Here is a 21,207-nt window from a genome sequence, read left to right on the forward strand (position 1 = left end):
TAACCAGGGTGGCAGTTGTCATTACATACTGAAAGGGGTGGCACCTATCCAAAATATTGGAAGAATTTAGTTTTTTAAAAAATGTTTTGGAGATTTAATCTTATACCAGGGGATGTATATGCAATAGGAGGACCAATAATGCGAAACATGTGGTCCATATTTGCACAGGTGGCACATACAATGGGATAAAAAGCAGCCACATAGCATCAAGTGAAGGCGCTGCACTGCTGTCTGAAGGTTGTATTGGACAGGATGGTGGCTGAATCTTTATGCATCCAATGTACTTTGGTTGAGTGGTTTCTGTCTCTCCGAAGGGATTGGGCTCATTATGAAGGAATATGTTTGTATTTTGGAAGTACTTTGAGATTCCAACTCATCACCAGGGTCTCAAGTGGCTTCTGTGACTAGGGGCTGCTTATGCCCATCTTAGGTTTATGCACTAGCTGCAGCTATGCCTAGCATCATGCAAACTCCAGAAGATTATAATGTTCATTTTAAGCCCAAGCAATGCTGTAACAAGATTAGCGTTATATCAGATTCCACTAACTGGAGATCTCCCTCTGGAACTTTACACAAAAGAATGGCTGACAACAGTATCTGATAGCCATTGGTCCTTAATGTGAGATGTCTTCTGTGCATGTTGCTCTTTTTCGTATTGTGGCTCATATGTTTATTTAGTGTTAGACCTTACAGTATTCCTTAAAGGACATTGCTTACTCCCTGGTGGCTTACAAATAAACAACATTAGCAATTTCCCTATCCTATACAATATAATATAATATCACATACAAAGCAAATTGTGATTAAAATCAACTGGGCAACAAGTAGGTTCTCTTAAACTAACATGCTAGCGTGTTCCCACAAATAAAGCCAATCGTTCAAATAGATATTCTCTTCATTCAAATACTATCCATTTATATATGAATTTCCTCTCCTTAAACCCTACTTTTCTCTCCGAGGAAACGTCACATTTAATCAGGTGCTAAGTGAAAAAAGCCTCCTTGTTTTCATTGCATCCCATTTTATCTAGATAATCATGAATGTTGGCATTTGAGAAAGCCTTTCCTACTCCCAGGAGGGAAGGGGTTGTGAGCGGGAGACGATTCCTGCGTCATGCAGGGGGCGCTCTGCCCCCTGCTTCTATTCCAGGGCTGGCGCCACGCCCCTCCCCAATGGACACCCAATAGGGGAGCTCGACAGGGGCGTGGCTTGCTGCTCAAACGCAGCCACGCCAGCCATCCCCACCATTGCACACACATTTTCTTTGAGTCACCCACCCTCCACTCCCTTTAGATTAGCTGTTCCTGAGACTTTGCTATGGACCTCTGGTTGGTCGCCCTGTTTAACCAGGGGGCCTGGTAGGAGTTTTTTTCCAATTGGCTAAATTGGCCCGGCCTCTTGGTTTTTTTCGCCTACCTCGTAGCAACCGTCACAACTTTCGTGGTATTTGGCAGTTAGGCATTGGAATGTGTTGTTGGTGTTTCGGGGGGCAAGGTGTGGCCATCGCCTTCCCCGACAATTTTGGGTATTCCGCTAAAGGAATCCGGCGGTCGTGGATCCTGTCCGATGCCCGTGTGGCGGGGGGCCATGTCACGACCCTCGGTGACATCAGGAAGAGCCTATAGTTGGATTAGCATCAACAGGCTTCCCCTACTGGTGGTTAACCCCTCCTCAGACTCACCCCTCTATGAGTAGGTGGAGTCTAATGTTCCGTGGTCCAATGCCTAAGCCAATACCTTCTCACATGCTGTAATCAATAAAGTTGTGGCCTTTACCTTACCCATTAACCTTACATTCTGTGTCCAGGTGTCTTTATTCCCCAAGCGGGGATCGGGTCCTCGAATCACAAATTTATTTCCTCACCTGAGTCAAGTCCCTGTGCCACTTAATCTGCCCATCGTTAATGGTGAGCTCTTTGCCTGCAGGAGCCTGAGGATCCAGCCTTCCCACTTTGACCCTGATGTAGGATCTATTTGGGAAAGTGATCAGATTTGTAATATCATAACCAGCTGCTAATTCTCCACGTTCATTTAATGCAATTTCATCACCAACAGAGTTGTTGAATGAGATCTTCTGTAGGAATGAGTGGAGCTAGATGGAAAGAGAATCAAAAGGTTTATAAAGTATTATAACATTCTGATTAAGATTGTTGAATAGTTTTCCTAGATGCATTCAAGATCTTTATAACTAAGAGCTATAAAGTTTTAATTCAATGTATAGTTTATGACAGTGTAGAATTGGTAGAACCATTCTTGTATTCTGAAAATGAAGGAATTTATACCACACACACCACATATGGAGCAAAAGTTACATGCTGTCATGTCAAAAGACTTCTTTTATGCCCCCTTTCCATTTCACTTTTTAATCAGTATTGTGTGATGATATGTTCTTGCATAATTGGGACTGGTCAGGGACATATTAGAATCTTTGCAATTGCTTCTCCATGCCAATATCTCACCTCTAGGAGGAAGATGGTCTAAGGATCATATCTGGAGTGGACATGACAACTGAGGGGTTTTAAAAAGTTAATGTTATGACAAAACCTCCCAATGATTTATGTTCTGCTTAAGGAGCATAGCCTGCAACGCAGTAGGAATCTTCTTTTAGATTTGAAGAGGCCATTCAAAAGCCTCCATTACAGAAATCAGGTAGGATATGTTGAAGGAAATTCTTTGTAAGCAGGTATTTCCGTCACTTCCTGCTAAGTCAAATGACTGCTGTCTCATTTTAGGCACACCATTGCTATTCTAACTTATCGCTTGTGCACATCAAAAAGTGGATAAAAGAAGTTTGTTCAGAAGACTCCATTGGAAGTGCTGTCTGGTGATAAATTGTTAAACTTAGCATGAAAAGCATCTCTTTGCTGATCTGTATTACATGACATTTTAGAAGCAATTTTTCAGAGGTTTTGAACAATTTCTCTGGATGACAATAATTAAACCCACTATTCTTGAGACTCTTGAGAGTCCCATAGACTGCAAGAAGATCACACCTCTCCATTCTTAAGGAATTCAGCCCTGAGTGCTCACTGGAAGGACAGATCGTGAAGCTGAGGCTCCAGTACTTTGGCCACCTCATGAGAAGAGAAGGCTCCCTAGAAAACCCTGATGTTGGGAAAGATTGAGGGCACAAGGAGAAGGGGACGACAGAAGATGAGATGGTTGGACAGTGTTCTCGAAGCTACAAACATGAGTTTGACCAAACTGCGGGAGGCAGTGGAAGACAGGAGTGCCTGGAGTGCTCTGGTCCATGGGGTCATGAAGAGTTGGACACAACTAAATGACTAAACAACAACAACAAACCAATTTATTGAGAAGCTGCAGTTTGTTATTCTACGATGCGCCTCCTACCCTATATTACTTTTAAAAAAAAGGTATATTGGGACCTTAGAGATACTTTTTCAATATTGACAGTTTGAATAATTAGTTATATCTAGTGCAATGCCAAATGACTCTACTGCCTCATTTCACCAATGGCTTCCTTCTCCTCTGCAAATTAAGAGTTGATTTTTCTGATGCTTTTGCTGGTGTTGGCAGCACAGAGAAGGTTTTTCAAAGTTTGTATGGGTGAGTCAGAAAGTTCTTAAAAAACTCAAAGAGGGAAGTGAATTGCCTATATTATTTCTTATCCTTACTTAACATCACAAGGTGGCCAAGTGGAGAATGTGTTTGATTTTAATTTGCTTTGTCTTTTCAGCTTATGGCATCCCTATACTTTGCTAGACCAGTGCATACAATCAAAAGGTAGGGAAAGGAAAAAGAAGACAGGCACACCTTCCTAGCAAATATATTTAAACAATTATGCCGCATCTAACCAAACTTGGTTTGGATTTCTGTTACTACCCACCCCATGGTTACTATGCACCACAAAGCTATAAAAATTGTTTAATTAAATGTCATTTGAAATTTTGGAAAACACTACTTCCAGGACACAATAGAGAACACCTTCTAAACCAAACATTTTTTGACATCAAACACTACCTTCCAAGGCTCTATATTCTGAGGAGATTGTCTGCCTGCAGCCTCCATTCTTCTGTGGTTGGATGCACCCAAGTGCCTATGTAAGGCATGTGCCAAAGCAGAGACAGCATTATAGATACTGTAGCTGTGGCTGGTCATGTGCATTTCAAAAAATGACGCAGGAAGGCTCTCCAGCATTTCCTCTCCAGTACAAGGCTTAGCTTTGTATGTTGACTTAGCAGAGTCTGCAAATGAACAATCAAACGCTTGTTCCCAGAAACCTGTGATAAAGCCATTTACCTCTTCCCAGGAAGGATTTACATTCTGCAGAAAGTATCGGAAGTCATGAATTTCCTTGGAATGAATTGCAAAGGAGATAGCACCATGGAACATTTGTATATTAACATCAATAAGTTTCTGAAGAACGTATACTATGAAATCAATTTGAGCTGTGGTAATCCATACTTTTCCTTCAGGTAAGTTCTTTTTGGACTGGGAAAGTATGAACTCAGTTAACTTCATTATAGTTAGAGCAGTTGACAACCATATAATAGATGCACTTTCTCCATATACAACAACTGCATTTGCTTTGCTTCTGATGAAAGTTGGGGACAAAATCTTTGTATCATCCACCATATGAAGTATGTTATCTTTGAAACGCACATGGTATTCAACTCTTTCTGTGAATGCTGAACAGATCCCATTTTTGAAAAACATTGGTTCAATGGTCTTCAAGAATTGTTCTCCAGCTTCATTAGCTGGAGTGATGAGCCCAACCCATTTCCATCCAAAATGCAGAAGCAACTGGATAATTCCTTGATACTGAAGAGCTTCATTAGGAGCCATGTGATAAAAGGAAGGGAACTTAATGTGATCATTCATGGATGCTTCAAATGAACCATATGAAATCTGAAGAATAAAAAAGAGAACCATTCCAAATGGATGGAAGAATTTATAACAAGCATATTTATCCCACATGTCTCAAATTTACTGATCTTGCTCAATTTCCCATTTCATATGGAGAGCATTTCTAGTTAACATGTCCCGATCTTATATGATCCACTGATAATATTTTCCCAGGATCATATATGATTCCATCTGGTTGCCCCATTTACCACCTTAGCAGCTTTGAATCAATCTTCCCTTATATGCATTAAGCACACATCCTTAGTAACCTACCCCCTCTCATGCACATTGTTAGAGACCCCCATGCTATAACAATAACAAACCCATACATTTCAGTCTCTTTCACTTGTCCCTGTTATGCCATTCCATATTTATGAATCAATAGACACCTACTGGAAAGAGAGCTGAAGAGTGAATTAAAGTGTGAAATCTCAATTTTCTCTTACCCAGAATATTCCTACCTGTGGAATTTTGTAAAGACCCAAGATGTCTGCCATGCACAAGGTGACCTCAGAGCTCAGTCCCCCAATGACTCCTATTACATTTTCCTGGGAGCCGCATTTGTAGTTGGGGACAAAGGTATGTGTGTTAAACAGCAGATCCAGAGTGGTGCGGTAGGTCATCTTAGCGTTACAGTAGCTGTCATAGATGTGGAACCCAAGAGTGATATTGGGCAAGACTTTGGGATTCCCATTGATCTCATCAATCGCAAACACCAGGGCAAGGATGTGCTGGAAGAACTTTGATAACACGCTGTGAATAAAGTGGCATTATTCCATGGGGAAATAAAATAGTGCACATAATCTAGTTTTGAGAGGTACAACTTTCAAACTATTGTGGTATATAAGGACTATAAGGAAAGGCAGGAAAGTTAGTCATGAAGTAAGTATTATTGGATGGATGGGTCTTGTTTTGTTCCTTTAGAATGTCTGGATTCCTCTTTAGCCCAAATCTGGTTTTTTAATTCCTCAAACACATAGATTCTGAAGAGACCTATACAGAATGGGTCATAAATTTTCTTGAATTTAACTTCATTTTTTGCATTTCTGACCATGTTGTTCCTTCTCTGTATTCAGTTTCATCTATAAACATGTGCTTTGCCATATGGTTATGCTACAGTTTTTGAAATTATTGCTGTATCCCTTTGGCAGTAGCTTTCTCTGGAAATGGAAATTTGCATTAAATGATAATAAAGCTCATGATAGCGTCCATTTTAAATGCAAAGTATCAGGTTTTCAAGAGAATAAAGATACAGCAATGGAGAGTTTCACATATATTTCTACCAAGTATGCCTGCTTGCAAGCTAGCAATGATGGTTGTGAAAGGCTCTGATCCCATGTTTACAAAATCCATTACTAACTTATCTCCGATTCTTTCCAATGAAAAAGGACACAAGCAATTGACCCCCCCCCCAATTCATCAAGGAAACACAGGCTGGCTTTCACTCGCTATGAATCCTCATAACACCCCCTAGGCTGTAGGTGACCCACAGTTTTATCTATGTAAGAAGTTTTAGCTATTTAAGTCTCACCTACCTGCGTTGTACACTTTTTATCTGCAACTGCAAGTACACTAAGTAAAAGTTATTGGTTCTTTAAACTTTAAAAGAGAATGTCTTGCATAGTTTTTATAAGAGAAAAAAGAGAACTCATTAAAGGATCAAACGACCCAAGGCTGACTTCTGCACACTCTGGAAATGGGAACTAGAGTCTAATTCCCACAAGAAGTGCATCTGGCAACATCACTATGTAGCTTTCGGCAAATACTGAAGAGGCAACTACAGACTCTCCAAGTGTCCCTATTTTCCAGGGAAGTCCCTGATAAAGAGACGCCATCCTGGTTTATGGTTGGATCCCGGAATTTCCCAGTTTTCCTTAGGAGGTCCCTACTTTTATTGGAGAAATGTTGTGGGGGGGGTATGGAGTTATCTGACCCCCAAGTCATCTGAAGGCAGCCCTGTATAGGGAAGTTTTTAAATGTTTAATGTAATATTATGTTTTTATATATGTTGGAAGCCACCCAGAGTAGCAACCCAATGAGTTGGGCGGGAAATAAATAGTCAAATTCGTCTTCTTCTTATTGAATAGGATGTCACTATTTTCATCAGAGAAATGTGGAAGGGATTGAGTCACTGAGTGCTTGAAAGAATGTTAATAGAAGAACAAATGGCAATTGAGCAAGAGTAAGTAGAAAATAATTTGAACACCAAAACTTGCCCTAGTCAAAGTTTATATGGGAGACTGGAAATCACATAATTTTATCTTATTCTTCTTTTATAAACCCACTTCGTTTATGAATAACTGAGTAACTAATACCAACATTATGTTTTGTGCGAAGACCTTTCTGAATACGGGGGAAGCAATCAATTAATAATGATACATGACATGAAATAATAGTTTTGCCTAGTGAAATTTATAGGTTCATTTTGTTGTATTTTAGCAGCCAGTCCTTATGCAAGTTCAGGACATTCTCCATTACCTCTTGGTGGAGCAAATTCCACAGTTTAACTATTCAGTGTGTGCATAAGTAGGTTCTTTTGTCTTGAATTTTTCCACATTTAGCTTCATAGGATTTTCCCATGTTCAAGAATTATGAGAGACGAGAAAAAAAATTATCTATCCACTTTCACCACACCATATATAACCTGGTGCACCTATATAATGTCACCCCTTGCTCACCTTTCTCTGAACTAAAAAGTCCCAAATGTTGTAACCTTTTCTCATAGGCGAGTTGATCTGATCACTTTTCCCCTGCTTCTTCTGAACCATTTCAAGATGTGCAATATATCTTTTTAGATACGGCGAGCAAAACTGTACACAATATTCCATAATTGGTTTAATAGCATTATGATTTGGGTTGTTTTGTTTTTAGTTCTTTAAGTCTTAAGTGAGGATTCCTAGCATGGAATTTGCCATCTGCAAAGCTTCTATACACCAGGTCAGCATTTTCAATGAGCTGTCATTACTGTCCCAGTATCTCATTTGTGGTCAATCACCCCCAGTTTAAAAACCATAGATTTGTAAGTGAAATTAAGGCTTTTTTGCCCAAAGGTACATCACTTCACACATTGGATTGCACATTGGATTTGTCATTTTGCTGCCCATATATCCCCTTGTGAAAGATCTGTTTGGAGCTCTTCACAATCTATTTCTGTTTTAAACACCCTGAAAAATTTGGTCGCATCAGCAAACTTGCCTGCTTCATTGTCGGTTTTTTGCCGCCACCCCTTCTCCTTCTCTTACTCAATTTTCTCTTTGCAGAATTGAATCACTAAATCTTAAGGATTCCTAATGTCCAAGTGAGAGTTTAGACGTGGCTTGTATGCGCAGATGTTTCTCATACAGTCTATCAAATCTTTCAAATTAATACAGTCAATTGATTAATACAGTTTATTAATACAATTCTAAAACTACTCATTCAAAACAAAGTATATTTCAGTCAAATATTGATATTTAACAAATGTATAAAATCATATTAAGTACTATTTACTTACAGTGGGTTGTTAATCAAGGCTTCAGAGGGGTGTTTATTGAATAAAACATTGGGAAAGACGTAGCGGATATGAGATGCAATCCCACCAATGACAGGGTCACCTGGCTCATACCACTCATGTGGAATAGGTACAGGGTTGGCTGTGGTAAAATGAGCACTATGTACTTGACACACCATGTTGGGGAAGAGCAGGAGAAGCAGCAGCAGCAAGGTTCTACACATGGACTCTTCTTTGCCTCTCTACAATATCATCATTATCATCATCAGCAGCCTGATTTGAACAGCATGGATTTGGAGGCAGCAGACCCTGCCAGTTCAGTGCTTAAAGGGACATGCATGCATCTTATCATTAAACCCTGTCACAAAGACCGGCCTTGAATGGTAAATAAGATGAAGTGATTTGAAATTTTGCCTATACAATCACAGAGCCTTCTCTCTTCTGCATTATTCTAACTGTCTATGAAACCTTTCAGGCTTGCTTGCTGATTCTCCCCCACCCAACATTTTGCCTTCTGGAGCATTGGCAAGGTGACTTAATTATTGTAATTTTAATAATTACAGGGGAGACAATCACTTGCAATTTTTTATGGACTCCATGGCGCATCATCTTTGGCAGAACTGTCAAGTAAATATATTTATCACCTCATGGAATTATAGCTTAGGAAGAACATGACTTTGCTTGTTTTTTGTTGTTGTTTTTTTGTATGCAACCATGTAATTGAGAAGCGAGAAAATGGAGGGGTGGTAGATCCTGCTTCTTGTGCCTTCGTGGGTACCTTGTCATCAAGGTGTTGATGGAAGCAACATGATAACTTTCTATTTGTGTGAGCAGCAAGTTCTCACCAAGAACAATGGCTTCTGGGTACCTAGGTCAATTGTATGAATGTAATGGGGGAGGGGAACTGGATAATTTTGGGGAGGGGATGTCTTTGCCATTTCACACCGGGTTCCCTTTGATCCTTCGTTTGACCCATCACCCAGCCTATCACTTCATGGGAAATTAGCTTATATTTATCAGCTGCTGATTCAGGGGATTAGAGATGTCTAGTACATAGTTTGGCATCCCAAACCCTAATTAAATTCTGACACTTGCTGGGTCCAGAATTTATAGTGGCCTGGCAAACAACAAGCTCTATATAGCTTCATAAAAATAAATAATAAGTTTCTGTTTCCATCTCAAAGTTTCAGTTTCTTCAGTTGAACTTTGGATCCGCTTTTCAACTGTTTTTCACATTTGGTCAGAACAGCTTCTTTAAAGAAGAGGCAACCATTGTGCAACCCAGAAATAAAAGATTTTTTATTACATAAATAAGATGTTCACCATTTAATCCTAAATTGCTGAAATAGTTTCATTTGGCCACATTTTCTAATTGATTTACATATGTTGATATTTTGATGTAGAATACAAAGAACATGTATGAACCCAGAAAGTCTTCTGTTTATAACTTTCTTTGTATTAGATGCTACTTGTGGAGGTTTGAATGACATGGCCTTTGATGATGTTAAATCAAAGTCAATTTAGATTTTAGGGAAGTTGCCTGTCAGTGTGAAGCCCAGATATATCATTCAGAACTACAATAGCTTCAGGCATAGAATTCCTGGATTCTGGATCCTGGATCCTGGGTCCAGCACATCCTTATGCCCACACAGCTGCAGCAGTTGCTCTAGTCATTGGTTGGATAGGTACAGGTAAACTCTGCATCGATCACTATCTTCTTGGGAGCAAAGCTGGTCCAGAACACTTTGGTGCCTGAGGTAAGCCACAAAATGGCACCTCCATCCTCTCCAGGGAAGAAGGAATGAGTGAATGTCTCCATCAGGAACAAGGGGGGAATAAAAATCAACATTGGGATCTGCTGCCACTGTGGATCTTGCCACCAGCGATGGTTGCCTCACCTTTCCTCATGGGAGGGCCAACCCTGCTTGGGAATCATACAACACACTGTTATCCTCAATCCCTTTATCTTCCCCTTGTAGTGTAGGAACTTTTTACTTTGAGTTTGAATGCATGAGGATATTACTTCAATTGCACCCATGGTTCTATATATTTTGAACTATGCTAATCAATCTATTGTTAAAAGATCATTTATTCTTTTGTAATAAACCAGCTCCATGGGGAACAGTCCAGTTTGTGAGAGCTCTTTACTGGGCATAAGATAATTTGGGTCTATTCTCAGAGCTGTGTCCAGTTGACTCCCGCAAAATAGCTCACAAGGCAGTGTGCTTTAGTGTCAGTGAAGCTCAGATGCTGACAGGAGGAGAAGAAGCAGGCACAGGGAGAGGACAGTTAACAGCAGAAAGCAGAGAGGAGGGGGAGAGCAGCTGTAATCTGAGCTCTGACCAAAGGGACAGACAGATGTGTGAGAACTCCGATAGTGGGCAAGATGTTGGAATGCAGGAAACACTCTCTGCCAAATCTCGTAGGATTTCAAAAGTGGCAGAGACACTCAAAAGATACTGGAAGAGAAGGCGGGGGCTTCCGTGCTTGGGAAGGGGGAGGAGCTCAGTCCAGGCAATATCATCTTCTGGGGAGGACGATGAGTAGAGGAGCTCCGGCCTAGTTTGTTATTGTAGCAATAAATCTGAAATAATTAACAGCCAGAGTCGTCTCGCGTTTGTGGGAGAGACCAAGCCGTAATATTTAGGGGTGAGTTAGTTTGTAGACACAAATGGGGATTCCAATATACACTTGTCTGACCTCATGTTCCTAAACTGATACCAAGAACATTAGTGAAACTACAAACACATCTGTCATTTACATATTTCTCTCTATCAGTTGCTCTCTATTGTTGAATTAAGGCCTCACTAATATAACATAGCTTCTTTATTTAGTTTCTTAAATAATATACCACTTAGTAAAAAACAACTCTAATACTTAACTCTTTATTCATATTAGCTGTCTAATCAGAATAGCTATAGAATAATGTTGATGTTTCTCTTTCAATTTCAGAGTTTCATTGTCTTCAGTTGAAGTTCAGAAGGTAATGTGAACATTTGCCTCATTTGGTCTGAATGGCCTCTTAAAATAACATGCAACAATTTTGCAGCCCAGAAACAGAGCACAAGATAGATGAAATAGTTTCATTTGGTCACATTGTCCTCATTCATTCACATTTTTGACATTTCAGTGTTGAAAATTAAGAACAATCATGGAACTACAAATTTTTATATTATTTATATCTTTCTTTGCATTAGATGTTCTCTGGTGTTCAACTCAGGCCTCACAAGAATAATGTAGCATTTGGGGAAAAAGATGCAAGCCAGTAATCCAGCACTAGAAGCCAAGATGGAGAAGATCTCCACAGCCACCATGTATTTTCCTCTGGTGCTCAGGTAGGTTGGAATAAAGGAGATCCAAACACTGCAGAAGACCAGCATGCTGAAGGTGATGAACTTGGCTTCGTTGAAACTGTCAGGTAACTTCCTAGCTAGGAAAGCCACCGTGAAGCTGACAGTGGCCAGGAAGCCCATGTAGCTTAAAACACAGTAGAACATGTGGACGGACCCTTCATTACATAACAATATAATTTCTTCACTCATTGATTTCATGTCCAAATCTGGGAATGGGGGAAAAGTTGCCAGCCAAAGACCACAGAGCCCTACTTGAACAATGGAGCCAGAGAGGACAATGGAATAAGCCAGTTTTTTGCCTATCCACTTCCTGATTGTGGATCCTGGCTTGGTAGCCATGAATGCCAAAACCACTGATATAGTTTTGGCCAAGATGCTAGAGAGGGCCACAGAGAAGACGATGCCAAAACCTGTTTGTCGGAGTGGGCAGATTGCCTGCTTAGGTGTTCCAATGAACATCAAGGAGCAGAGGAAACACAAGAGGAGGGACACAAGGAGAATGTAAGTGAGGCTTCTATTGTTGGCTTTGACGATGGCAGTGTCCCGGTGTTTAATGAAGATGCCAAACACTAGAGCTGTGATCAGAGAGAACAATAGTGCAGAGGAAGTTGAAATGATGGCTAAAGTTTCATCAAAGCCCAGAAAGTTTGGTATCTTAGGAATGCAATTATCCTGGTCTTGGTTTGGATACTTATTTGCTGGGCAACTGATACATCTTTCCATCTCTGAAAAGACAAAATGAAATTACAAAGACAATTCTTAAGAATTTTAGTCATCAGGAGTCCACCTAGCTAATGCTGTTTACCAGGGTAGCTTTCAATCTTCTAACTCAAAGACTTTCGTCTGAGATATTTCAAAAATAGATCTCATGCATCAAATCTGGAATTTCTACATAGAAGATATCTCTATCTTTTAGTGACCCTCCTCCTCTTTCTTAGAATGCTCTGTAGTGAAAAGAGAGCAACATTACAGCTGAAATCTTGTGAGCCAAGAGAGGTCCACTGAATGAGACATCTACTCTCTCCCCAAACTGTCTTCTTCTTCGTGGAGTGACCATCACTTCTATTCCATCAGAATTTAGTAGAATTTGGATGTAAAATGTATTACGTTCCTTTCTGAAAAAATATTTTCTTCAGGATTTTTTTAAAGATTATATTGTAAACAATGAGAACAATACAGAAATAAATTATTTAACCCCCACACCACAACAAATTTTAAGGATCTCAGAGTTGGCTAAATAAATTGTGCAGTTTGGTCTATCTTAAGATGACATTTCTCACCCTTTTCACTTGAGTACATCCCGCTGGGACATGGTTCACAATCATAGCAGCAAAATTTACTTCTCTCCTTCTTTTTCTTCCCGTAACCAGGATGGCATTTGTCATTACATACTGACAGGGGTGGCACCTATCCAAATATATAGGAATAATTTTGTTTTTAAAGGTTTTATGGGATTTAATCTAACATCAGGGGATCTATCAGCAATAGGAGGACCAATAACGTGAAAACTATGATCCATATGGGCACGTGGAACATAAAATGGGATAAAAAGCAGCCGTTAAGCATTATTAGATTTGAGTATAACTTAGAGGTTCTGCTTCTACTTGCAGAATTGTTTCATGAATGTTCTACCAGGAGCATCTTGTGTAGTTCCATGGTTTTTGGGCTGTGGTTCCCCATGAGGTTTCAGGTTCTTTCATCTTTGTGATTCAACATTTATATGAAACAGTTAGGGGCTATCTTCAAGGAATCTGGAGCACAGTGTTCATATGTGTACTGATGATGAACACCGGTATCTTAGAATTCCCTTGGAATGAGGAGAAACAGTGAAGGTGCTGCACTGCTGTCTGAAGGTTGTGTTGGACAGGATGGTGGCTGAATCCTTATAACTCCAAAGTGCTTTGGGTGAGTGGATGCTGTCTCTCAAAAGGATTGGCATGCCTTCTGGGAGGGATTGGACTCACTGTGAAGGAAGAAATTTGTAGTCTGAAACTACCTTGAGATTCCAACTCCTCACTAGGGTCTCAAGTGGCTTCTGTGGCTGGTCTGCTTATGCCCCTTTTAGGTTGATGCACTAGGTACATCTATGCCTAGATGTATACCTGCTGCACATAGCATCATGCAAACTCCAGAAGATTATAATGTTCATTTTAAGCCCAAGCAATGCTGTAACAAGCTTAGCATTATATCAGATTCCACTAACTGGATCTTCCTCTGGGACTTCACATAAAAGAATGGCTGACAACAGTATCTGATACCCATTGGTCCTTAATGTGTGATGTCTTCTGTGCATGTTGCTCTTTTTCGTATTGTGGATCATATGTTTATTTAGTGTTAGACCTTACAGTATTACTTAAAGGACATTGCCTACTCCTTGGTGGATTACAAATAAACAATATATAGAACGGCAATTTTCATATCATATACAATATAATATCACATACAAAGCAAATTGTGATTAACATCAGCTGGGCAACAAGTAGGATCTCTTAAACTAACATGCTAGCATGTTCCCACAAGTAAAGCCAATTGTTCAAACATAGATTCTCTCCATCAAAATACTATCCATCTATATATGAATTTCCTCTCCATAAACCTTACTTTCCTCTCCAAGGAAACATCACATTTAATTAACTGCTAAGTGAAAAAAGCCTCCTTGTTTTCATTGCATCCCATTTTATTTGAAATGTTGGCATTTGAGAAATTAATTTCCTCACCTGAGTAAAGTCCCTGTGCCATTTAATTTGTCCATCATTAATGGTGAGCTCTTTGCCTGGAGGGGCCTGAGGATCCAGCCTTCCCACTTTGACCCTGATGTAGGATCTATTTGGGAAAGTGATCAAATTTGTAATATCAAAACCAGCTGCTAATTCTCCACGGTCATTTAATGTAATTTCATCACCAACAGAGTTGTTGAATGAGATCTTCTGTAGGAATGAATGAAGCTAGGTGGAAAGAGAATCAAAAGGTCTATAAAGTATTATAACATTCTGATTAAGATTGCTGAATAGCTTTCCTAGATGAATTCAAGATCTTTGTAATTAGGGGTTATAAAGTTTTAATTCAAAGTATAGTTTATGAAAGTGTACAATTGGCAGAACCATTCTTGTTTTCTGCAAATGAAGGAATTTATACCATACATGACACAGTCAGATTGATAATTTTTGAAAACATTTGAAAGAAAGGTTACATATTGTCACAGTAAAAGACTTCTTTTATGCCCTTTTTCCATCTCACTTTTTAATCAGTATTATGTTATTATATGCTCCTGGATAACTGGGACCAATCAGTCACATATTGAAATATGTGCAATTGTTTCTCCATGCAGATACTCTAACTCTAAGAGGAACGTGCTCTAGGAGAGGGGAGATGACAACTGAGGGTTGCTGTTTTTTAAGTTAACATTATGACAAACCCCCTCTTTAATTTATGTTCTGCTATAAGAAGCATAGCCTGCAATGCAGTAGAAATCTTCATTGTTTGTTTCTTTAACAGGATACCTTTTATTGTTTTATTTATAACTAAATACCAACTGACAAAAAAATATCAAGGTAGGGCACAATAGTGAACACTTTGTAAACCAAACTTTTTGTAACCGCAAACATTACCTTCCAAGGCTCTATATTCTGAGGAGATTGTCTGCCGGCAGCCTCCATTCTTCTGCGGTTGGATCCAGCCAAGTGCCTATGTAAGGCATGTGCCAAAGCAGAGACAGCATTATAGATACTGTAGCTGTGGCTGGTCATGCTCATTTCAAAAAATGGCGCAGGAAGGCTCTCCAACATTTCCTCTCCAGTACAAGGCTTTGTGGAGTGTGCAAGTGAACAATCAAATGTTTGTTCCCAGAAACCTGAGATAAAATCATCTCCCTCTTCCCAGGAAGGATTTACATGTTGCAGAAAATCTCGGAAGTCACGAACTTCCTTGGAATGAATTGCAAAAGAGATAGCACCATGCAACATTTGTATATTAACATCAATAACTTTCTGAAGTTCATATAAAATGAAGTCAATCTGAGCTGTGGTAATCCATACCTTTCCTTCACGTAAGTTCTTTTTGGACTGAGAAAATATGAACTCAGATAACTTCATCAGCTTTAGAGCAGTTGACAACCATGTGATAGATGCACTTTCTCCATATACAACAACTGCATTTGCTTTGCTTGTTATGAAAGCTGGGGACAAAATCCTTGTCTCTCTCAGCATATCAGTTATCTTACCAGTGGCATGCACATGGTATTCAGCTCTTTCTGTGAATGCTGAACAGATCCCATTTTTGAAAAACATTGGTTCAATGGTATTCAAGAAACGTTCTCCAGCTTCATTAGCTGGAGTGATGAGCCCAACCCATTTCCATCCAAAATGCAGAAGCAACTGGATAATTCCTTGATACTGAAGAGCTTCATTAGGAGCCATGTGGTAAAAAGAAGGGAATTTAATTTGATCATTTGTGGCTGCTTCAAATGAACCATATGAAATCTGAAAAAGAAAAAAGACAACCATAAGGAATTGATGGAAGTATTCATAACAAACCTATTTATCCCACACATCTCAAATTTACTGTTGTTGGGTTGTTGTTGTTTTTTTTGGGGGGAACCCACTTCCTCTTACATAAAAAATGCACAAGTAATCTTGCTCAATTTCCTATTTCATATGGAGAGCATTTCTAGTTAACATGTCCTGATCTTATATGATCCACTGATAATTTTTCCCCAGGATCTTATATGATTCCATCTGGATATCCCATTTACCAACCTGGCACCTTTGAATTAATCTTCCCTTATATGCATTAATCACACATCCCTAGTAACCTACCCCCTCTCATGCACATTGTTAGAGACCCCCATGCTATAACAACAACAAACCCATACATTTAAGTCCCTTTCAGTTGTCCTTGTTATGCCACTCCAAATTTATGAATCAATAGACTCCTACTGCAAAGAGAGCTGAAGAGTGAATTATAGTGTGAAACCTCAATTTTCTCTTACCCAGAATATTCCTACCTGTGGAATTTTGTAAAGACCCAAGATGTCTGCCATGCACAAGGTGACCTCAGAGCTCAGTCCCCCAATGACTCCTATTACATTTTCCTGGGAGCCACATTTGTAGTTGGGGACAAAGGTATATGAGTTAAACAGCAGATCCAGAGTGGTGCGGTAGGTCATCTTAGATTGATAGTAGCTGTCATAGATGTGGAACCCAAGAGTGACATTGGGCAAGACCTTGGGATTCTCATTGATCTCATCAATCGCAAACACCAGGGCAAGGATGTGCTGGTAGAACTTTGATAACACGCTGTGAATAAAGTGGCATTATTCTGTGGGGAAAGTAAATAGTGCACAAAATCTACATCTGAGAGAGAGAACTTTCAGAGGAAAGATGGGTCTTGTTTTGTTCCTTGTTTTGTGCCGTTAGAATATTTGAATTGCTCTTTAGCCCAAATATTTTTTATTTTATTTCTCAAAGACATAGATTGTGAATAGATCGATACAGAATGGGTCAGGAATTTTCTTGACTTTCACTTCATCTAGAAATAACTGCTGTGTCATATGACTATGCTACAGTTTTTGAAATTACTGCTATATCCCTTTGGCTGTAGCTTTCTCTGGAAATGCAAACTTGCATTAAATGATAATAAAGCTGATGGCAGTTGCCATTTTCAATGCAAATCATCAGGTTTTCAAGAGAATAAAGATACAGCAATGGGGAGTTTCACATGTATTTCTACCAAGTATCCCTACTTGTATGCTAGCAATGATAGCGAGTGTACTCTCTACTTCTTCTTCCCCTCAGAATGTGGGATGTTAGCATCCAAAATGCATATGTAAAAGGTTAATTTCAAGAGTTGTAGAACTCTGTGAGGTCATACAAGTTGTGGAAGTTATGACAGTTGACAGTTATGGCAGTTAACTGAACCGTCTTAACAGTTGGACCAGCATTTACGAACTGTTGTGCTGCTCTCTGCCTCAGAGATGACCAGAACTGTACACAACATTCCATAATTAGTATAATAGCATTATGATGTGTACAGTATCCCTTTTTAGATGAGGTGACCGGAACACAGTATTCCAAGTGTAGTCACACCATAGATTTTGGCTTTTTCTGAACCTTTTCCAGATGTACAATATATCTTTTTAGATGAGGTGACCAGGACTGTACACACTATTCCATAATTAGTATGATAGCATTATGATTTGGGTGGTTTTGTTTTCAGTCCCTTAAGGCTTAAGTGAGGATTCCTAGCATGGAATTTGTCATTTCTACAGTTTCTATACACTGAGTCATTATTTTCAATGAGCTATCCATTACTGTCCCAGTATCTCATTTGTGGGCAAACACCCCCAGTTTAAACACCACAGACTTATAAGAGAAAGAAGGATTATTATTATTTTTGCCCAAACATACATCACTTTACAGATTGAATTACATTCATCATTTAACTGTCTATACATCCAGCTTAGCAAAATATGTTTGGAGTTCTTCACAATTCATTTTTGTTTTAGGCACTCTGAAAATTTTTTGTCGCAACAGCAAATTTGACTGTTTCATTTCTTAGGTTTTTATGTCGCCCTGTTCTATTCTTACTCAATTTTCTCTTTGCAAAATTGGATCACTAAATCTTAAGGATTCCTAATGTCTAACTGACAGTGCAGACATAACTTGTATGCACAGATATTTCTTATATCATCCATCAAATCAATACAGTTCTAAAACTATTCATTCAAAACAAAGTATATTTCAGTCAAATATAAAAATGTAAAGAATGAAAAAAATAATATTAAGGACTATTTACTTACATTGGTCTGTCAATCAAGACTTCAGAGGGGTGTTTATTGAATAAAACAGTGGGGAAGAGGTAGCGGATATGAGATGCTATGCCACCAATGACAGGGTCACCTGGCTCATACCACTCATGTGGAATAGGTACAGGGTTGGCTGTGGTAAAATTAGCACTATGCACTTGGCACACCATGTTGGGGGAGAGCAGGAGAAGCAGCAGCAGCAAGGTTCTACACATGGACTCTTCTTTGCCTCTCTACAATATCATTATCATCATCAGCAGCCTGATTTGAACAGCATGGATTTGGAGGCAGCTGATTCTGCCAATTCAGTACTTAAAGGGACACGCATGCATCTTATCATTAAACTCTGTTGCAAATACCTGCCTTGAACGGTAAATAAGATGATGTGATTTGATATATGACCTGTACAATCACAGAGCCTGGCCTCTCTCTCCTGCATTATTCTAACTGTCTATGGAACACTGGGAGACTATAAACATTTCAGACTTGTTTGCTGATTCTCCCCTACCCGACATTTTGCCTTCTGTGGCATTGGCAAGGTGACATAATTATTGTCATTTTAATAATTGCAGGGGAGACAACCACTTGCAATTTTTTACGGACTCCATGGAGCATCATCTTTGGCAGAACTGTCAAGTAAACATTTGTTGCCTCAGGCAATTCTCAGTTAGGAAAAGTAAGATTTTACTAGTTTGCTAGGTAAATCACTGAGATCAGATGCCAGCCTCGCAAACTGGCGCAGGGCTGGCAGTGAGGTGTGAAGAGCCAAAGTCGAAGTTCCTCCTAAAAAATGCACCTGGGTCCATCGTTCATTAATTGAACCCTTGACCCTTCTGTGAATCCTCACCAACCCAAAAATATGTATGGTAAAATGAACTTCAAGGAAAAAGCAGTCACTATACAATCCAAATCCTGCCAACCTAGCAGTTCAAAAGCACGTCAAAGTCCAAGTAGATAAATAGGTACCGCTCCGGCGGGAAGGTAAACGGCGTTGCTCTGGTTTGCCAGAAGTCACTATACAATCCAAAACAGAAAAGCAAAACAGATGAAGAAGGGCTGATATCCAACTGCATCCATTTATAAATGGGACAAACTTCTACGAGTGGAGAAGAAAGAGAAAAAAAGCTATTACACAGTGGTACCACATATGGTTCATGTGCAGAGGGTCTGACATTCAGTACCTAACATCTCCATGTATTGCTGGAAGAGACCCCAGTCTGAAACCTTATAAAGCTGCTGTCCATCATTGTAGACAATATGGAACTAAATGCAGTAGTGAATTGGTTCAGTATAATCTAGCTTCTAATGTTCCTATGTTCCCTTCCTTCTCCTCCCTCTGCAGCTTCCCATAGGAGTGTACCCATGGTGTGCAGGAGAAGCAGAGGAAGGAGAAATGAGGGGTGAGGGGAGAAAGACTTTCTGTTGGCTATCAGGCAATGGCTTTTCCCATCTGCCTTGCCCCACCCTTCAGCCCTAGGAGCCTTTCACAGACCATGACTTTAGGAACAGCAGAAGCAGGTTTTCAGTCATTTGATGTTGCATAGCATCCATAGTTTCATTCCTTCACACAGTCCCTATAACACCTCTATTATGTAGGTCTATTATGCTTGACCTACATTTTGTGTTTGTAACTGGATAAGAAGTTGGATGCGGGTGGCGCTGTGGGTTAAACCACTGAGCCTAGGACTTGCCGATCAGAAGGTCAGCGGTTCCAATCTCTGTGACAGGGTGAGCTCCCGTTGCTTGGTCCCTGCTCCTGCCAACCTAGCAGTTCGAAAGCACGTCAAAGTGCAAGTAGATAAATAGGTAGCGCTCTGGTGGGAAGGTAAACGGCGTTTCCATGCGCTGCTCTGGTTCGCCAGAAGCGGCTTAGTTATGCTGGCCACATGACCCGGAAGCTGTACGCCGGCTCCCTCGGCCAATAAAGCGAGATGAGTGCCGCAACCCCAGAGTCGGTCACGACTGGACCTAATGGTCAGGGGTCCCTTTACCTTTTAAGAAGTTGGCCTAACCTGCAGTGTATCCTGGGTAATCACCCCCTTTGCCTATTTCTTTTCCAACCCTCTCTAGCAAGTTGCCGTGTGACAGGGGCCTTAATAATCAAATGACTGTGTACATGACAAAGTGCAGTCAAGGAGGTTATCTTAAAGAGAGTCCTCCTGAATGCATTTCCTACCTTAAGGAAGTTTTGTACATCTTGTTCCTGGCTAGTCAGGACACCCAACATGACCAGCTATTCTACTCATCCCACATTTAGGTATATATAGTTGACTGAGGAATACTCTCTCCATAGGTTCGGAAAAAAATCTCAGGTTCTGAAATCTGCATTTAGTGATGTTTCCACTGCTAATATATTTCATTATCACCATCACTGCAACTCAGCATTTTCAGTCATAAACCAAAACTGTGGGGAACAGTCCAGTTTGTGAGAGGTCATAAGGTAATTTGGGCCTATTCTCTGAGCTGTGCCCAGTTGACTCCAGCAAAAGATCTCACAAGGGAGTGTGTTTTAGGAGTTAGGTAGGTTGTGGACACACATGGGGATTCCAATTTACATTTGTAATACCACATGTTCCTAGATTGATACCAAGAACAGATATTAAACACATCTCTCATTTACATATTTCTCTCTGTCAGTTACTCTCTATTGTTGGATTCAGGCCTCACAAATATAACATAGCTTTTTTATTTAGATTC

General features: G+C 39.9%; 3 protein-coding genes and 1 long non-coding RNA gene across 5 annotated transcripts; 1 reads left to right on the forward strand and 3 right to left on the reverse strand.

The window, feature by feature from the left end:
* Positions 1-940: 940 nt before the first annotated feature.
* LOC310747111 (vomeronasal type-2 receptor 26-like) lies at positions 941-6,165 on the reverse strand. The gene is made up of 4 exons (XM_083581445.1): positions 5,327-6,165; positions 3,981-4,868; positions 1,848-2,091; positions 941-1,055 (listed from the first exon to the last, which is right to left on the reverse strand). Exons 1-3 carry the CDS (start codon positions 5,486-5,488, stop codon positions 1,852-1,854), a joined length of 1,290 nt encoding a protein of 429 aa, XP_083437571.1. The 5' UTR covers positions 5,489-6,165; the 3' UTR covers positions 941-1,055; positions 1,848-1,851.
* Positions 4,316-11,640, forward strand: LOC310747208. The gene is made up of 4 exons (XR_014540899.1): positions 4,316-4,435; positions 6,953-7,047; positions 11,308-11,338; positions 11,553-11,640. It is a non-coding gene; the product is annotated as an uncharacterized lncRNA (long non-coding RNA).
* Positions 11,337-15,508, reverse strand: LOC310747153 (vomeronasal type-2 receptor 26-like). 2 transcript variants are annotated; one of them, XM_083581505.1, is made up of 3 exons: positions 15,317-15,508; positions 14,426-14,531; positions 11,337-12,433 (listed from the first exon to the last, which is right to left on the reverse strand). In XM_083581505.1, the coding sequence occupies exons 2-3, from the start codon at positions 14,445-14,447 to the stop codon at positions 11,532-11,534; spliced, it is 924 nt and encodes a 307-aa protein (XP_083437631.1). In that variant the 5' UTR covers positions 14,448-14,531; positions 15,317-15,508; the 3' UTR covers positions 11,337-11,531. The 2 variants fall into 2 exon arrangements, with proteins under 2 accessions (XP_083437631.1, XP_083437632.1); XM_083581506.1 differs by adding an exon at positions 12,989-13,115 and having other exon boundaries at positions 14,426-15,508.
* LOC310748524 (vomeronasal type-2 receptor 26-like) lies at positions 15,230-20,099 on the reverse strand (the record flags this gene model as incomplete). Its single annotated transcript, XM_083584355.1, has 4 exons — positions 19,541-20,099; positions 18,505-19,422; positions 16,711-17,002; positions 15,230-16,186 (listed from the first exon to the last, which is right to left on the reverse strand). The coding sequence occupies exons 2-4, from the start codon at positions 18,723-18,725 to the stop codon at positions 15,230-15,232; spliced, it is 1,470 nt and encodes a 489-aa protein (XP_083440481.1). The 5' UTR covers positions 18,726-19,422; positions 19,541-20,099.
* Between the last annotated feature and the right edge of the window lie 1,108 nt (positions 20,100-21,207).

The sequence above is a fragment of the Podarcis filfolensis genome, assembly GCF_964270895.1.
Source record: "Podarcis filfolensis genome assembly, chromosome: 13".
Lineage (NCBI taxonomy): Eukaryota > Metazoa > Chordata > Lepidosauria > Squamata > Lacertidae > Podarcis > Podarcis filfolensis.